Below are 19,087 nucleotides of genomic sequence, written 5' to 3'. Positions count from 1 at the left end.
TTCTGTACCATTACTATTACAATATATTTTTGCAGTGTTACCATTTGAATAACCTTAAATTGTCACAATCTCACTGAAGCCACGCTCTATATATAGTGCCACAATGGTGGAGGAACATAGTGTACATGGCTTCTGTATATATTAGAAAGTCCCATTCAATCATTTTACAGTATTTTGAAACATTTCTGCTGATTATCTATATATAATTATAATATTAATTGCCAGTACCAAGAGAACAAACAAACTGATATTTTTTTTCTATTTATTGAATCTACCACTACAGAACCTTTTCTCTGATCACTGATCATCAAACAGTCCACCCCCCCCCCCCCCCCCCCCCCGCGTCTAAGTAAATCTATATCAGGAGACAAAAGAGTTCCATCAAGTGTATTTGTGTCGCTTTGTTTTTCGCAGTTGAGTGGCTCTCAGGGGATTTGGTGCCATCAATATTTGATATCTTCAGGGCTATTGGAGATGATACAGGAAATATAGATAGGGATGGTGGGTTTGATCTCTGTGTAGAAATTGATTCCATTCGACAGCTTTAGCGAGATGTTGTCTGGTCCAATCATTGTACATTTGGTATTACAGGTGCGCAGGTCCCAGGTAAGTTGTGGGGATAAGTGTGAAATCAGACAGGTAAAAATGATGAGTGGAGAGAAAAGTTTATATGACAATAACTAGTTATCTATAAAAAGGATGTGTGGATGGTCACAGGTAATTAGATAAGACAGGTAATTTCTAGACAGGTGAGTTCATATATATTGGTGGTTGTGTAGACCGGTATGTTGATGGAGACAGTTTTGTTTGTTGGAGACAGGTATGTTGTTGGAGACAGGTAATGTTGATGGAGACAGGTATGTTGATGGGAGACAGGGTATGTTGTATGGGAGACTCTAGGTATGTTGTTGGAGACATGTATGTTGCTAGGAGACAGGTATGTTGATGGAGACAGTTATGTTGTTGGAGACAGGTATGTTGTTGGAGAACAGGTATGTTGATTGGAGACAGTTAATGATTGTTGGAGACAGGTATGTGTTGGAGACAGTATGTGTAGTAACAGAGACAGGACCTATGTTGTTGGAGACACAGTTATGTTGTTGGAGACAGGTATGTTGTTGGAGACAGGTATGTTGTTGGAGACAGGTATGTTGTTGGAGACAGGTATGTTTGTTGGAGACAGATATGTTGTTGGAGACAGTGTTATGTTTGTTGGAGACAGGTATGTTGTTGGAGACAGGTATGTTGTTGAGACAGAATATGTTGTTGGAGACACAGGATATAATTGTTGTGGCAGACCCGTGTATTTTGTTAGGCGACCGGAACTGTTGTATGGAGACAGGTATGTTTGATGGAGACAGGTAATGTTATGTTGGAGACCAGTTATGTTGATTGGAGACAGGTCATGTTGTTGGAGACAGATATGTCTGAGGAGACAGGTATGTTGTTGGAGACAGGTATAGTTTGATGGAGACAGGTATGTTGTTGGGAGACAGGTATGTTTGTTGGAGACAGCTTATGTTGTTGGGAGACAGGTATTTGTTATGTAGGAGACAGATAATGTTGTTGGAGACAGGTATGTTGTTGGAGACAGGTATGTTGTTGGAGACAGGAGCCTGTTTGTTGGACAGACAGGTATGTTGTTGATGGAGACAGGTATTTTGTTGGAGACTGTATGTTGATGGAGACAGGTACTTTTGTATGGAGGACAGTATGTTTTGGAGACAGTTTATTGTTGGAGCCAGTAAGTTGGAGAACAGGTTGTATGTTGGAGACAGGTATGTTGTTGGAGGACAGGTATGTTGTTGGAGACAGGTATGTTGTTGGAGACAGGTATGTTGTTGGAGACAGGTATGTTGTTGGAGACAGGTATGTTGATGGAGACAGGTATGTTGTTGGAGACAGGTATGTTGTTGGAGACAGGTATGTTGTTGGAGACAGGTATGTTGTTGGAGACAGGTATGTTGTTTGGAGAAAGGTAATGATTGTTGGAAGACAGGTAATGTTGTTGGAGACAAGGTATGTTGTTGGAGACAGGTATGTTGTTGAATGGAGACAGGTATGTTGTTGAGAGACAGGTATGTTGTTGGAGACAGGTATGTTGTTGGAGAACAGGTAATGTTGATGGAGACAGGTATGTTGTTGGAGACAGGTATGTTGTTGGAGACAGGTATGTTGATGGAGACAGGTATGTTGTTGGAGACAGGTATGTTGTTGGAGACAGGTATGTTGATGGAGACAGGTATGTTGTTGGAGACAGGTATGTTGATGGAGACAGGTATGTTGTTGGAGACAGGTATGTTGTTGATGGAGACAGGTATGTTGATGGAGACAGGTATGTTGTTGGAGACAGGTATGTTGTTGGAGACAGGTATGTTGTTGGAGACAGGTATGTTGATGGAGACAGGTATGTTGATGGAGACAGGTATGTTGATGGAGACAGGTATGTTGTTGGAGACAGGTATGTTGATGGAGACAGGTATGTTGTTGGAGACAGGTATGTTGTTGGAGACAGGTATGTTGATTGGAGACAGGTATGTTGTTGGAGACAGGTATGTTGTTGGAGACAGGTATGTTGTTGGAGACAGGTATGTTGTTGGAGACAGGTATGTTGATTGGAGACAGGTATGTTGTGGAGACAGGTTATGTTGATGGAGACAGGTATGTTGTTGGAGACAGGTATGTTGATGGAGACAGGTATGTTGTTGGAGAGACAGGTATGTTGTTGGAGACAGGTATGTTGATGGAGACAGGTATGTTGTAGACAGGTTGTTGTTGGAGACAGGTATGTTGTTGGAGACAGGTATGTTGTTGGAGACAGGTATGTTGTTGGAGACAGGTATGTTGTTGGAGACAGGTATGTTGTGAAGACAGGTATGTTGTTGAAGACAGGTATGTTGTTGGAGACAGGTACTTTGATGGAGACAGGTATGTTGTTGGAGACAGGTATGTTGTTGGAGACAGCTTATGTTGATGGAGACAGGTATGTTGTTGGAGACAGGTATGTTTGTTGGAGACAGGTATGTTGATGGAGACAGGTATATGTTGTTGGAGACAGATATGTTGTTGAGAGACAGGTATGTTGTTGGAGACAGGTATGTTGTTGGAGACAGGTATGTTGATGGAGACAGGTATTTGTTGGAGACAGATATGTTGTTGGAGACAGGTATGTTGTTGGAGACAGGTATGTTGATGGAGACAGGTATGTTGTTGGAGACAGGTATGTTGATGGAGACAGGTATGTTGTTGGAGACAGGTATGTTGTTGGAGACAGGTATGTTGTTGGAGACAGGTATGTTGATGGAGACAGGTATATTGTTGGAGACAGGTATGTTGATGGAGACAGGTATGTTGTTGGAGACAGGTATGTTGATGGAGACAGGTATGTTGTTGGAGACAGGTATGTTGATGGAGACAGGTATGTTGTTGGAGACAGGTATGTTGATGGAGACAGGTATGTTGTTGGAGACAGGTATGTTGTTGGAGACAGGTATGTTGTTGGAGACAGGTATGTTGTTGGAAGACAGGTATGTTGTTGGAGACAGTTGTTTGGAGACAGTTACAGGTATGTTGTTGGAGACAGTTATGTTGTTGGAGACAGGTATGTTGTTTGAGATAGATATGTTGTTGGAGACAGGTATGTTGTTTGAGATAGATATGTTGTTGAAGACAGGTATGTTGTTGAAGACAGGTTTGTCTGGTATAGAAAAAATATAAAATATGATTTAAAAAAGAAAAAACTATTGAAAAAAACCTCAACATACATTTTTAGTTATATTTTACAAATTGAAATTCATTTCACCTCTTGTGTAATGTTCAGTGTCATGTATACGTATTTGTAAACCAAGTTTGCTTCAGATATCTTACTATAATATGATACTTTAATAATACGTTTCCCCCAGTTTTGGTACTTTGTAGGTCTGTTCAGTTGTAGGTTCATGTACATATATATATGTGAGTTATAGAAATACAAATATTGCAATATAATACAATTGATGTATTTCACATATATATGATCTTTTTTTTTCTTCAAATAATCTTTGGTGCCATATTGAATGTCTTTGAAATATAATTAATGAATGTTTAAAAAAAGTAAGATGAGAGAGTTTGAGGCCCAGCCAGAATTATAATGATCGTACAGTTTAAAGAGTATATAATGTAACTGATTCAATCATAGCCTGATAAGTAGGCTTTAGTACAACAGGTCTACTCTCAGGACTTTAAATGTCGTCTCTGTCACACTGTTTTAAAGTTTACATATTCATATTTCAGAAGTCTTTATCCGTTTGGAGTAAGGTTGATTCAGCCGTGTTCTGTTGCGACACAAAAAGATGGGTGCTTTAACGAATTAAAGGTAGCCAATAGTCTAGTAATGGATACCCCAGATGATGGTGTTGACTCAATTCTTTAAAGTTTCTGCTGCATAACGATTCACATACACAAAGAAAGTGTAGACATTGGGAATGAAAAAACTTAGTTCAATACAAAATAGTGTCGACTCTTGGAATGAAAAAATGCCTGATATATTTGAACACAACAGGTGTATTTTTGAAACACCTGTTGTTGAACAAACAGAATGGGCATCATGAGTAAACATGATTGGTATATACTTGTATGTTATCAGGTAGATCAGCTGTATAAAACACTGAAATATTGACAAATATTTACAGAAGGACAGATTTGTGTTTTTGACTTTTTCATGATTCATAATTTGGAATATTCAGCATGACAGGGTTAGCTGTAACTCCGATACAGTGATTTACAGCGACAGCTCTAGTGCCATGTTCAGTGTTTCTGTTGATTAAGGATAAATACGCCAAAACAACAAATGTGTTTGGATGTTCGTATACCTTGAGGACATTCATAGGATATCATCACCATTGTTTAAGCCTTGGAGATATAAATCCAGGGTATTCATACCTGAGCAGAATTTGGAAAGTATCTGTGCCGAGGTCTGTGTGGATATTCGTTACAGGATGTACTGGATTTAATACTTGTGGGTGAATATTTTAGATGATTTCTGTTACGGAGCACATTTATTGTGTGAAATAATACAGTATAATATGAGTGCCAGATCAAGACTAGTTCCAAATCGCCGGTGTAAAACTGCGGCCGCCTACAGGCCACGGCGATCAAACTGTGACTCGTATTATACTAACTATGTACGTCAGACCTGCGGCAGAAACTTTGAGGTAAGTATGTAAATACAGCCATTTGATTTGCCAGTGTCACAGTTATATCACCATTAGCTTCCCAGAACTACACTTTGATTGGCTCACTGTCACAAGTTCAAGATTAATGATTGTCACAAATTTGAGGACTTTGATTGGCTGATTATCATTAATTCATGCCTTTAGATTGGTGAATTGTCACCTGAGTGTAAACATTTTTGTATTGCCACCAGTTGTATCATTTCAATGGGACAATTCTTCAATAGGTCACCATAATCAGTCAATAATCAGAGGTAACATAATAAAAAGCCATTGTGTCATGATTATAAAGCTAAATTTATTTCATGTTTTTTAGTTATAGTGGATGATAAAGATCTTTATTAAACAATAATGTATATGTCAACTCCCCCACCCCCAAAATTTATATAATGCACCCCCCCCCCCTCCCTGCAATCAAGTTAAGAGGGGTATACTTGATTCGGGGGTTGTCCGTCTGTCTGTTTGTAGACACAACTTTGTCCAGCAAACTCCTCCTAAACTACTTGACAGATTTTGATAAAATTTGATACACTGAACCCTGACATAAAGGGGAGTTGAGTAAACCTAGTGGAGCATTGCCTCAGAAAATCACAAGGGCACAATTTTCTATACTTTTTTGTAGGTTTCCAATCAATTTTAAGGTCGTATACATGCATTTATATATTATTTTTTGTCCAAAACAAACATAACAGCCATTCTTAATATCTACGGTACCGCTCACAGGACGTCAGGTTCACAATTTGTAGACTAATGTTGTATAAATGTCCATATAATATGAAGACCTTCATATGTATATGTAAAAAAAATAATGTCTCGCTGAGAATTTGATATGTTATACGGTTCACTTTTATTGCCTAGTAGGTAAGCGATATAAACAAGTACGATAAAAAGTGCAAAGAAACGTTTTATAAATGTTTGCATAACCATTACTTTGCTCCATTAGCAGTAATAGGCACCAATTGTAGCTCTAAAAAGATGACACCATATCCTTTGTCCTAAAAGTCTTTTGAGCTACAATTAGACTTTAGACCCCATCAAAGTGGTGATAATATTTTAAGGATAGGTCCAAGTTTTGAAAACCGCGCCAGTTCATATGACGCGAAACCGGAAGCTGCCGCCGAAGTTGTTTTGAATTCCAGAATAGTTTTCCCATATGTTAGGACATTCCACTTGGATATTTTTTCAACAGATAAAAAATTATCTACATAAAATATTGAATGTTTAAAATCATTAAAATATTTTTTTAATCAGATAAAAGCAATCAAGTGAATATGAGATGCTATCTCTCAGGTTTTTTACGGTTCCCTGTCGTAAATGGGAACGGATTTTCAAACACCGGATGTAACATTCGTCACTATAAATGATAAGAGGGGACTCGTCCAGATCGAAATTCCGGAATTCTGAAAAAATCGCCTACGGATTACATGAAAACTCAAAATTTTGAGAAAATCATAAAAAATAACAGACATAAACTACATACAATATCACACAAAAACAATATGAAACTAATGTGGAATGTTTTTTGTAGCATGATTTTCAAAAAATATTCAAAATATGACCAATCTTATCCCTGGATGAAACGGGGGGTAGGATCATGTGAGTTACAAACTAAAAGCTTTCAAAATTGTGAAATATGATCAAGATTCCCACACGTTTTTATATGATATTTGAAAAAAATATATTACCTTGCATGGGCATATCATATACAAAAATTGTGAAATTGAAATGGATTTTCATTTCCTTTTTTGGGCCTATATTTTTTTTTAAGGGCGAAAATATGGATAAACATGATAATTATGTATAGAAACGGTCCCCTTGGAAATAACGAAAATTACTTAAGCATTTGTTAAAACTACAATAGTTTTGTTTATTTCTTCTATCGTTAGAAAATTAAGGACATAAAATAAACAAGATTGAGACTATACATTCACCATAATATTACAGGAAAAACACATTTTTGAAAATTGTTTTGTTATTTTTGGCCAGCAGACTGTGTTACAGATGGTATATTTCAAGCTCAAATATTTCAAAAGTGGTTTGAATGCAAGAAAATAAGACCTGTTAAATAAAAGACATGGTGTTTTAAGGAGCTATCCTTAATGCAAGTCTTTTAAACAGGTGGTCCACAGTCAAACCTGTCTATATAATGACCACATAAGCGGGGGACAGTCACATACCTGTCTATAAAGACCCACCCAAGGGCCAGTCAAACCTGTCTTTAAAGACCACCCATGAGGGACAGTCAAACCTGTCTAAAAAAGACCACATAAAGGTACAGTCAAAAACCTTGTCTATAAAGGACCACAGTAAGGGACAGCCCCGAAGCCTGTCTATTAAAGATCACCCAAGGGACAGTCAAACCTGTCTATAAAGACCACCTAAGGGACAGCCAAACCTGTCTATAAAGACCACCCAAGCGACAGTCAAACCTGTCTATAAAGAACCACCTAAGGGACAGTCAAACCTGTCTATAAACAAGAACCACCCAAAGGGACAGTCCAAACCTGTCTATTAAAGAACACCACCTAAGGGACAGACAAAGACCAAAAACCTGTCTATAAAGACCACCTAAGGGACAGTCAAACCTGTCTAAAAAGACCACCATAAGACCTCCCAAGGACATTCAAACCTGTCTATAAAGACCAACATAAGGGACAGCCAAACCTGTCTATAAAAAACCACACAAGGGACTCAGTCAAACCTGTCTATAAAGACCACCCAAGGGACCAGTCAAACCTGTTCTATAAAGACCACCCAAGGGCCAGTCAAACCTGTCTATAAAGACCACCCAGGGGACAGTCAAACCTGTCTATAAAGAACACCCAAGGGCCAGTCATACCTGTCTATAAAGAACACCGCAAGGGACAGCCAAACCTGTCTATAAAGACCACACAAGGGACCAGTCAAAAACCTGTCTATTTAAGCAAGTCAAACACCCAAGGGACAGTCAAACCCTGTCTATAAAGAACACCCAAGGGATCAGCCAAACCTGTCTATAAAGACCACCCCAAGGGACAGTCAAACCTTCTATAAAGCACCACCACAAGGGACAGTTAAACCTATCTATAAATAAACACCCAATACGACAGCCAAACAATGTCTATAAAGACCACATACCAAGGGGTACAGTCAAATACTGTCTATAAATACCACCCAAGACAGGACAATCAAAACCTGTATATAAAGACCACACACAGGTTACAGTCAAACCTGTCTATAAAGGGCCATCCAATGGACAGTCAAACATGTCTATAAAAAGTACTACCCAAGGGACAGTCAAACATGTCTATAAAGACTACACAGAGGGGAAATCGGTGGTCTCGAATAGCCAAGTGGTCTTATAACACCACTACCAGAGGTACAGTCAAACCTGTCTATAAATACCATCCAGAGGGTACAGTCAAACATGTCTAAAAATACCACCCAAGGGACAAACAAACTTGTTCTTTTACAACCACTCAAGGGGTCTAAAGACCTGGTCTAACGTCTGTAAAGATCCAAAGTGATCGAGTCTTAAATACAACTCAAAGGAGGTACAGTCAAAACATTGTCTATAAATACCACCCAAGGGAACAGTCAAACCTGTCTATTAAGACCCCCAAGATACAGTTCAAACATGTCTATAAAAGACCACCCAAGGGACAATCTATCAACCTGTCTATAGCTAAACCACTCAAGGGGAATGTGGTCTCAATACCCAAACCTGGTCTATAATAACCACCAGACATACAGTCAAACCTGTCTATAAACATTCTACTACCCAAGGACAATCAAAAAGGCCTGTCTATTAAGGACCCAACCAAGATACAGTCAAACATGTCTATAACGACCACCCAAGGGACAATCAAACCTGTCTATTTACGACCCACCAAGATACAGTCAAACCTGTCTATACAACCACTACCACCAAGTGGACAATACAAACCTGTTTATAAACGACCACCCAAGGGGGTCAAAACATGTCTGCCTCTATAGGGATGTGTCAAAAGTGGTCTTAACACACAGACACACAGAGGATACAGATAATAACCTGTCTATAAATACCACCCAAGAGGACAGTCAAACCTGTCTATAAACACACAGAGGTACAATTCAAACATGTCTATAACGACCACCCAGGGACAATCAAAACCTGTCTGTAACGACCACTCAAGGGACATGTTGCACCTATAGCATAGTGGTCTTAATACACACAGATAGATACAGTCTAACCTGTCAGTTAGGATCACCCTAATGGCCAATCAAATCTGTCTGTAAAGACGACCACCCAAAGGGGACAGTCAAACCTGTCTGTCCAATCCCAAGGACCAAACCTGGGGAAACGACCATTCAAGGCTCAATCAAACCTGTCCAGTAATACGACCATCTCAAGGTTACAGTCAAACATGTCTGTAATTGAGACCACCCAAGGGACAGTCAAACCTGTCTGTAACGACCACCCAAGGGTCAAACCTGTCAGTCACAAAATGGACCAAACTGTCTATAACGACCACCCGAGATACAGTCATAAACAGTCTGTAACGACCACCCAATTGGACAGTCAAACCTGTCTATAACTACGACACCCAAGGGACAGTCAAACCTTGTCTGTAACGGCCACTCCAAGGACAGCTCAACCTGTCCTAATAAGACCCACCAGGATACAACAGTCAAACATGTCTTGTAAAGACCACCCAAGTGACAGTCTAACCTGTCTGTAACGACCACCCCAAGGGATCAATTCGGTAAACCTGTCTATATACACGACCACGTCAAGGGGAATGTCTGGTAATGACCTCAAATTTCTAAACCTGTCTGTAACGACCTCCCAATACACACAGAACGTACCCAAAGACAGTCAAACATGTCTGTAAATACCACCTAAGGTACAGTCATAACCTGTCTGTAACGACCACCCAAGGGGACAATCAAACCTGTCTATAACGACCACCCAAGGGACCCAAAACAAGTCAAAACCTGTCTATAAACGACCAAAAGGGATCAAACCTGCTGTAATGACCAAAAGGGACAGTCAAACCTGTCTCCAATACACACAGAGGGACAGTCAAACATGTCTATAAATAACCACCAAAGGTTACAGTACAAACCACCCAAGTTTTCTTAATGTTTGTTAACGACCACCCAAGGGCCAGTCCAAACCTATCTTTAAAGACCATCAAAGGTACAGTAAACCTGTCTATAAAGACCATTAATTGGATAAAGGAGAGTTGGTTGCTTAAGTCACATGGAGTTTATTGTGTTATAAATAGTCATTTGTGACAAAGTGGTTTCACTCATTAAGCAAGTTGAAGGTTTTACTGTTATATATGTTATATATACTGTTACATATGACATGTTTCAGGCCAATGGGATGCAGAATGCCGTGATGGTGTTGGGGATCCACCGCTCCAAATCTGAAGTGGACATCAACAGTGTGATATCTAACGATTCCACGACCTCAGTAAAGGTAAGATACTCTGTAAAACAACTTTCTTTTGTGTACAATTAACTTTCCCGATCAGAGTAAATAAGCAAAAGTTTTGCTCTCCAAATATAATAGAAACCTCTCTTAAATTTTGATATATTGATATTTCCATTTAGTTTTTTACATTCTTGAAAGTAACTATTCCCAACTTTGGTTTTCAAAATGAAATTGCAAATTTTAATATGGCACGAAAGAAAATTTTTCAAAAAGTAGGCCAGTGGGTTTTCATTGTTATCAGCAGTCTAAATACCATATACAATGTATCATGTAATCAATGTGTATACGTGATGTCTCATGTCTCCACCGGAAGATGTCACCGACCAGCCAATTTTGCGGTTTAGCGAGGGTTGTCAGATTATTCAGGCTTTATAGTTGATCTATATACTAAGAAGGAAAATGTCATACTTATTTCACCAGAATATATAGATGTCCAGATTACACAAGTGCCAGTTTAGACAAGTTATACTGTAATACATGTAAATAAAGTAAAATTGTAATTAATATGTATAATAAACATTTAGCCTTCATCGTCCAAAATAGTGATCGATCGATCAAGTTGTAGTTAACTTTTAACTCAGTAATTTGATAAATGAGGATTTTACAATTTGAGTTAATATTGAAAAATCATCATGGAAATATGTATACGTCATTATATCTTTACCTATGTCCTGATGTTTATTGGTGAATGGGTGGTGAAGTCGTTCAGCTGCTCGCCTTTCACCTAGCTGGCCATTCAGCGTTCGATCCCTGGCAAAGACGTGAAAAGGTTAGGGGTCATCTACCCAATCACTCGGGTTTTTTTCCGGGCGCTCCAGTTTCCTCCCACACTATTAAGACCCCTCGTGAACTTACATCCAGTCTATTGAGAGTGATTTATATAAGAGTTATAACTTGTTTCTCAAGCAATGTAAAATAAAGAAAGTTTATACTGATGTTGACAGCGATCACAGACCCACTTGTTTGTGTCAACAAAGCTTGGTGACCAAATCAAGCCGGACATGATCTCTCTCACCCGAGAGGAAGCCCGCGTAGCTACAACAACTGTACCCAAAAAAGGACTCATCAAACTGACTGCTCTGGAAAATGAACTGGATGGAACTTTTAACTTCGGATTACATGAGCGTGATGGTAAGAACTCAAAAAATAATTAAATAGACTTTAAGTGAGTGAGCTGATTTTTAACTCACCTGGCCCTAATAAGGGCCGGTGAGCTTATGTCATGGTGCGGCGTCCGTCCGTCAACATTTAATTTAAATCGCTACTAGTCATAGAGTTCCGCATGGATTGTGACCAAATTTTGCCACAAACATCCTTGGGAGAAGGGGAACAGAACTTGTATAAATTTTGGCTCTGACCCCCTGGGGGCAGGAGGGTTGGGGCCCAATAGGGGAAATAGAGGTAAATCCTATAAATTGCTACTTGTCCTAGAGTTCTGCATGGATTGTAACTAACTTTGGCCACAAACATCCTTGGGGGAAGGGGAACAGAACTTGTATAAATTTTGGCTCTCCCCCCCCCCCCCCCCCCCGGGGCAGGAGGGGCGGGGCCCAATAGGGGTAATAGAGGTAAATCCTATAAATCGCTACTCATCCTAGAGTTCTGCATGGATTGTAACCAAATTTGGCCACAAACATCCTTGGGAGAAGAGGTAACAGAACTTTTATGAATTTTGGCTCTGACCCCCTCGGGGGCAGGAGGGTTGGAGGCCCAATAGGGGAAATAGAGGTAAATCCTATAAATACGCTACTTGTCATAGAGTTCTGCATGGATTGTAAACCAAATCTGGCCACAAACATCCTGGGAGGAAGGGGGAACAGAACTTTTATGAATTTTGGCTCTGACCCCTCCCCAGGGGGGCCTAGGAGTGGCGGAGCCCAATAGGGGAAATAGAGGTAAATCCCTATAAATTACTACCCTAACAGAAATTATAAGGCCTCTGGCAACTCAGTTGCAGCAATTTAAGCAGCAATATAGTAGCAATATTTGCTGCAATACAACATACTTTTGTATGGGAAATGAGTTTGCCGCACACAGTAGCTGCAACCAGTACGTGCACATACTTTGTCTCACCACAGCAGCAGGGCACACTTGCCGCAATAAGCCGCAACATAGTAGCATGCAATATTGCCTAGCAATCGCATACTTTTCCGTACTTTCGAAGAGTTTTCCATTGCCTCTGTCCTTCACAACCTCTTGAATCAGGTAGCAAACCAGAGAAGAACAGCCTGGCCACGGTCTATATTTTTATTAAGTGGGGAGCCCCTGTTTTGAGCCATGCATAAACAATTAAAAATCAAATATATTCTGAAATTGGTACATCCAATATGGAGGGTTTGATATAAGTTTCTTTTTTTCAAAAATAAACATAACAAAAATGGGTTAGAGATTACAATTCTGGGCTCCTCCGGAAGTGCGTCTTGACCGGAAATGCTAGCTTTACTTGAAGGAAAATCTATGGCGCGGGTTTAGGCAAAAATATTGAAAAATTCACCTAATCGACCTATGAAATAAATTAGCTTATTTTGCCATTGTGAGAGAAGTGCTCAATTTAAGGTAGGTCTTAAGAAAAAAATTATGTACAATTTTCTGCAATTTTGGGCTAAAAATCATGATATTTTGCAATTTTTCAGGTATTTTTTTGTTGTTACCATGGCATTCACATGCATGAATAAGCGCAGAATATGGCAAAATCTGTATCAAAATATCAAATTGTAATTGCAAAAGTTGTGCTGATTAATTATATATATACTTTTGTACAGGTATTTTTTACAGTTAAATGACTATATCTATATCTCTAAGGCATGCGCCTTAATTTCATAGATTGTCCAAATCTACTGTTTTCTGCTACCTCAATGTTTGAATTAAAGGTCAACTGATTTTAACCTTTAGCAAAGGATTATGGGAGTACCCATAATTCCTTGTTATACTGCGGCAATATAGCAGCAATATTGCCGCAACATTGCCGCAACCTTCCTAAAGTTTTCTGTGTAGGATGCTTCTAGTACATTTTGCGGCACTATTCCTGCACACAGGTTTTTAAATAAAAGTTTCTTGCACAAAAGCCGCAATATTGCGGCAATATAGCTGCAACAAAGTATTAGTGCGGCAATAGTGCCAGAACGGTGCGGCTAGCCGCACTAACCTGCTCAATTGCTGCAGTAACTTGCTGCACACAGATCAGTGTGCTGCAATATAGCTACACACTTTAGCTTTCTGTAAGGGTACTTGTCCTAGAGTTCTGCATGGATTGTAACCAAATTTGGCCACAAACATCTGTGGGGGAAGGGGAACAGAACTTGTATAAATTTTGGCTCTGACCCCTCAGGGGCAGGAATGGCGGGGCCCAATAAGGGAAATAGAGGCAAATCCTATAAATCGCTACTTGTCCTAGAGTTCTGCATGGATTGTAACAAATTTTGGTCACAAATATCCTTGGGGGAAGGGGAACAGACTTGTATAAATTTTGGCTCTGACCCCCAAGGGGCAGAAAGAAATAATGAACCTGTATTCAGAACATGACTTGACATTACAAACCAGGTGAGCGATACAGACCCTCTGGGCCTCTTGTTCTGATAGATGTCAGTGTTATCTTGTTTTCCATTGTGATACCATACTACATGGTTATTACATACTGGTATATTTGATAAATGAAACAGAATAATGTCTAAAGCTATGAGAGAAATGAGCAATGCAGATTTTATAAATAACAGTGGTTTGTGGATAAAATCTAAATTTGCAATTGTGTCTTAGAGAATACCCAAACTTAACTATTACACACTCTTTCACCATGTATAAATTTTTTAGACACCTCCGATTTAGAAGAAATTGAACGCCAAAGACGTAAATTCAGTATGAATCAAGGAAAACAGAAAATGTTGATCCGACGCAAAGAGATCCAGGAACAAATACTAGCGGGGAAACAGATCTTGGAGGAAGAGGAAAAACAGAAGGAAGAACAAGTGGACCTGGAGAAAGCTTTGGAGGAATACACTGTGGGAGAACTCTCACAAAACATCACAAAATATGTCGTAAGTAAGGGGCTCACCATGGGGAAACTCTCCCAAAACATCAAAAAATATGTCGTAAGTAAGGGGCTCACCATGGGGAAACTCCAAAACATCACAAAATATGTCGTAAGTAAGGGGCTCACCATGGGGAAACTCTCCCAAAACATCACAAAATATGTCGTAAGTAAGTGGCTCACCATGGGGGGAACTCTTGCAAAACATCATAAAATATGTCATAAGTAAGGGGCTCACCATGGGGAAGCTCTCCCAAAACATCACACAATATGTCATAAATATAGGGGCTCAACATAGGGGAACTCTCACAAAACATCACAAAATATGTAGTAAGTATAGGGTCTCACCATGGGGAAACTCTCACAAAACATCACACAATATGTCATAAGTAAGGGGCTCCCCATGGGGGAACTCTCGCAAAACATCACAAAGTATGTAGAAAGTATAGGGGCTCACCAATGGGGAACTCTCACAAAACATCTCACAATATGTGGTAAGTAGGGGCTCACCATGGGGGAACTCACCAAAATATCACTCATATATGTTGTACAGTAAGTAGGGGGCTCTCTGGATTTAAATGTTATACATGTAGATAAACATGGAATCATTTTCAACAAATTTTATTTTTAAAAAAGCTTTTTGAAAAAGGATTGAATAACAGGCGTAGACTATATGAGTTCTATGTATAAACTTGGATTGATCATTTTGTCTTATCTATTTACAGGGTACCCATAAAAAGAAAACAAGGTCAGGTGTTCTAGAGGAAAAATCAAAGACCAAGGTGTATGAAGCAGAAGAAGAGCCCAAACAACAAAGGACAATAACTCTACCAGCAATCAACACCCTGAACATCAATGTTTTTGGTAGCTAGGACCAGGAATACTTTGGTGTTCAAAGGGTGATAACTCTACTTACAATCAACACCCTGTACAGGTCTTTGGTACATCAACTGAGACTAGATACATTTTGATGTTCAAGGACGATAACTCTACCTGCAATCAACACCCTTACTATCAACACTTGAGTATTCAATGGGCAATGAACATAGTCATGGTGTGTTTGGAACTAGGGTGTAAAAGACTCAGGTGTTCAAAGGGCAATAACTGTGCTGGTGGCCAACACCCAGAACATTTTGTTTGGTAGAGTTTATAAGTTGCATTGGTACAGTGGTGTTAAAAGGGAGATAATTATGTGATGAACATGCACTCTTCAGAGCTTGGCACTAGATGTGCGTCGTCATATTTAGGGCAAATTATTATACGCAATATTTAATAATGCCCATAATAGGGCACTTTTGAATTATGAAATAATTTGTTGGAACATTTGATTCTTTATCATAAATGACATTGATTTTCAATATTGCAGTATTCCTTTTTAAACATTTTTCTCCTGCCTTTGGTTGAGATAATTGTCACCCTTAATACATTATGCTCAAGCTGTTACAGTGATCAAGTTTCCGTCATTATTCTAATGTCTTCATTATTTCCATTTAGATACATGCATAATAACTAAATTGTGATGATCGAGGCTTCATGATCACAGGTCAAATAATTAGGTCACCATTTCATGATCAATGAAAAGGGAGGTCAAATAAACCAAGGTTATTTAGCCAAAGGTTAGTTTTTCAGACAAAGGTAACAGTCAGAGGTGAAGGTCGTTTAAGCACAACTCTGTCAGTGATCATGTGACTGAGTGCAAAGGTCACAAACTAAGGTCACTTGAGAGTCTTAGGTCACAAGGTCATATTACACATAAAGGTACATGTAATTTACAAGAGATCACTTTATCGGGAGTCAAGTTGTCAATAATCAAGGGTCACCATACGAGTTCGATCAGTATTCATTGACTTTAAAGAACAATTTTTGGTTTCATATCACAATATGATGAATTAGAATCAATTAATAGTGATCTTCAATTGGGCATAATATTTAGAAATTTAAAATTGAAAGATCACCAGTTTTGATAACGTGCATAAAAATACAAATTGTTCATGTCATTCAAATCTTGTGAATTATAGAGGGGTTGTTTTATCATTGAGGCCACCGTTAATATTAACATTACTTTGGTTATTACTTTAGTTGGAGTCTGAGTGGCAATAACTGTAAGATATCCGCTATATTTACTCTCCCATGCTATGAATGTGTTTTACAGTCAGAGTTTGTAAGTGAGTAGTTGTGATGTTCTGGTAAAGTACAGAAAATATTAGGAGTAGAAGATAGGCAAGTTTTTGTTTTTTGTGAGGTTTTTTTTTTTTTTTTTTTTATTTTTTTTTTTTTTCTGGATTTGGATTGGTGAAATGAGGCAGGTTAAAAGTCAAGAAATTTTGTGGTCAACTCATGATTGTCAGATTTTATTAAGTATCTCTTGGAAATTTTGGGGGAATTGCAACTATATCTGGAAAATATATACAATTGTAGGGTCTTTAAAAACAAGCAGCAAGTGTTTTTAGGTTTTTTTTATGCATAATTTTTTCAGCAATATTTGTAAGATTTTCATTATCACAAAGTTTTTAATTTTTTTGTCTTTTTTAATTATTATTATTTATTTGTTAATTTTTTTGAGGGAGGGGGTAATTTTAAGGGTTTGAGGGGTTAACATGATTTTCCATTGTGAGGATGGCTGATTTGATTCTAAATCAATGGGTGTAACTTAATGTACATCACCCACTTTTTAATTGTGTTTGGGTTTGTTAGTTTGTTTGTTTATTTTTATTTTATTTTTTTTTGTGAGAGAGGAATTATTTTTGTTATAAATGTGGATATGAATGTGTTATGTAAGGCCTAATGGGATCCGTATGGTGTGAAAGATGTCAATGAATACATGTAGTCTATACAGAATATATTCTGTTACTTAGCAAGCCAGAGAATGGGTATATACATGAGGCTGCACACAGTTTTTTACAGAATATTCATAAATCGATTATCTCCCCTTTGATACTTCCAGATTGCCTCATCGCCCCACATTATATGATTTATTGCCTCCCTTTGTACTCTAATCGGCCTCACTTTGTAAGATTCCTTTAATTGGCCTTCACTTTGTACTGTAATTGGCCTCACTTTGTACTGTAATCCTGTAATTGGCCTTCACTTTGTAAAGAATTCCTGTAATTGGCCTTCACTTTGTAAGATTCCTTTAATTGGCCTTCACTTTGTAAGTCATTTGTGTACCTAATTGGCCTTCACTTTGTAAGATTCCTTTATTTGGCCTTCACTTTGTACTCTAATTGGCCTTCACTTTGTAACATTCCTTTAATTGGCCTTCACTTTGTAACATTCCTTTAGTTGGCCTTCACTTTGTACTGTAATTGGCCTCACTTTGTAACATTCCTTTAGTTGGCCTTCACTTTGTACTGTAATTGGCCTCACTTTAGTTTGGCCTTCACTTTGTACTGTAATTGGCCTTCACTTTGTAACATTCCTTTAGTTGGCCTTCACTTTGTACTGTAATTGGCCTCACTTTGTAACATTCCTTTAATTGGCCTTCACTTTGTACTGTAATTGGCCTCACTTTGTAACATTCCTTTAGTTGGCCTTCACTTTGTAACATTCCTTTAGTTGGCCTTCACTTTGTACTGTAATTGGCCTTCACTTTGTAACATTCCTTTAGTTGGCCTTCACTTTGTAACATTCCTTTAGTTGGCCTTCACTTTGTACTGTAATTGGCCTCACTTTGTAACATTCCTTTAATTGGCCTTCACTTTGTACTGTAATTCCTTTACTTTGTAAGCTATTGGCCTTCACTTTGTTACTGTAATTGGCCTTCACTTTGTAACATTCCTTTAGTTGGCCTTCACTTTGTAACATTCCTTTAAGTTGGCCTTCACTTTGTACTGTAATTGGCCTCACTTTGTAAGATTCCTTTAATTGGCCTTCACTTTGTACTGTAATTGGCCTCACTTTGTAACATTCCTTTAGTTGGCCTTCACTTTGTCAATTCCCTTTAAGTTGCCTTCACTTTGTACTGTAATTGGCCTCACTTTGTAACATTCCTTTAATTTGGCCTTCACTTTGTACTGTAATTGGCCTTCACTTTGTAACATTCCTTTAATTGGCCTTCACTTTGTACTGTAATTGGCCCATCACTTTGTAAGATTCCTTTAGTAGGGCCTTCACTTTGTAAACTGTAATTGGCCTTCACTTTGTAACATTCCTTAATTGGCCTTCACTTTGTAAAATGCTAATCCTTTAGTAATTGGCCTTCACTTTGTACTGTAATTGGCCTTCACTTTGTAACATTCCTTTAATTGGCCTTCACTTTGTACTGTAATTGGCCTCACTTTGTAACATTCCTTTAATTGGCCTTCACTTTGTACTGTAATTGGCCTCACTTTGTAACATTCCTTTAATTGGCCTTCACTTTGTACTGTAATTGGCCTCACTTTGTAACATTCC

The 19,087-nt window shown here is 38.5% G+C and overlaps 1 protein-coding gene across 1 annotated transcript; it reads left to right on the top strand.

The window, feature by feature from the left end:
- Positions 1-4,272: 4,272 nt before the first annotated feature.
- LOC138307655 (uncharacterized) lies at positions 4,273-17,752 on the top strand (the record flags this gene model as incomplete). Its single annotated transcript, XM_069248471.1, is given in 5 exon segments — positions 4,273-5,192; positions 10,552-10,656; positions 11,616-11,802; positions 14,479-14,702; positions 15,421-17,752. Coding segments are annotated over 5 exon segments (792 nt in total). The 3' UTR covers positions 15,568-17,752.
- Between the last annotated feature and the right edge of the window lie 1,335 nt (positions 17,753-19,087).

This window comes from Argopecten irradians, chromosome 14, assembly GCF_041381155.1.
Source record: "Argopecten irradians isolate NY chromosome 14, Ai_NY, whole genome shotgun sequence".
NCBI classification, from domain to species: domain Eukaryota; kingdom Metazoa; phylum Mollusca; class Bivalvia; order Pectinida; family Pectinidae; genus Argopecten; species Argopecten irradians.
This window is presented reverse-complemented; position numbering and strand designations above follow the sequence as displayed.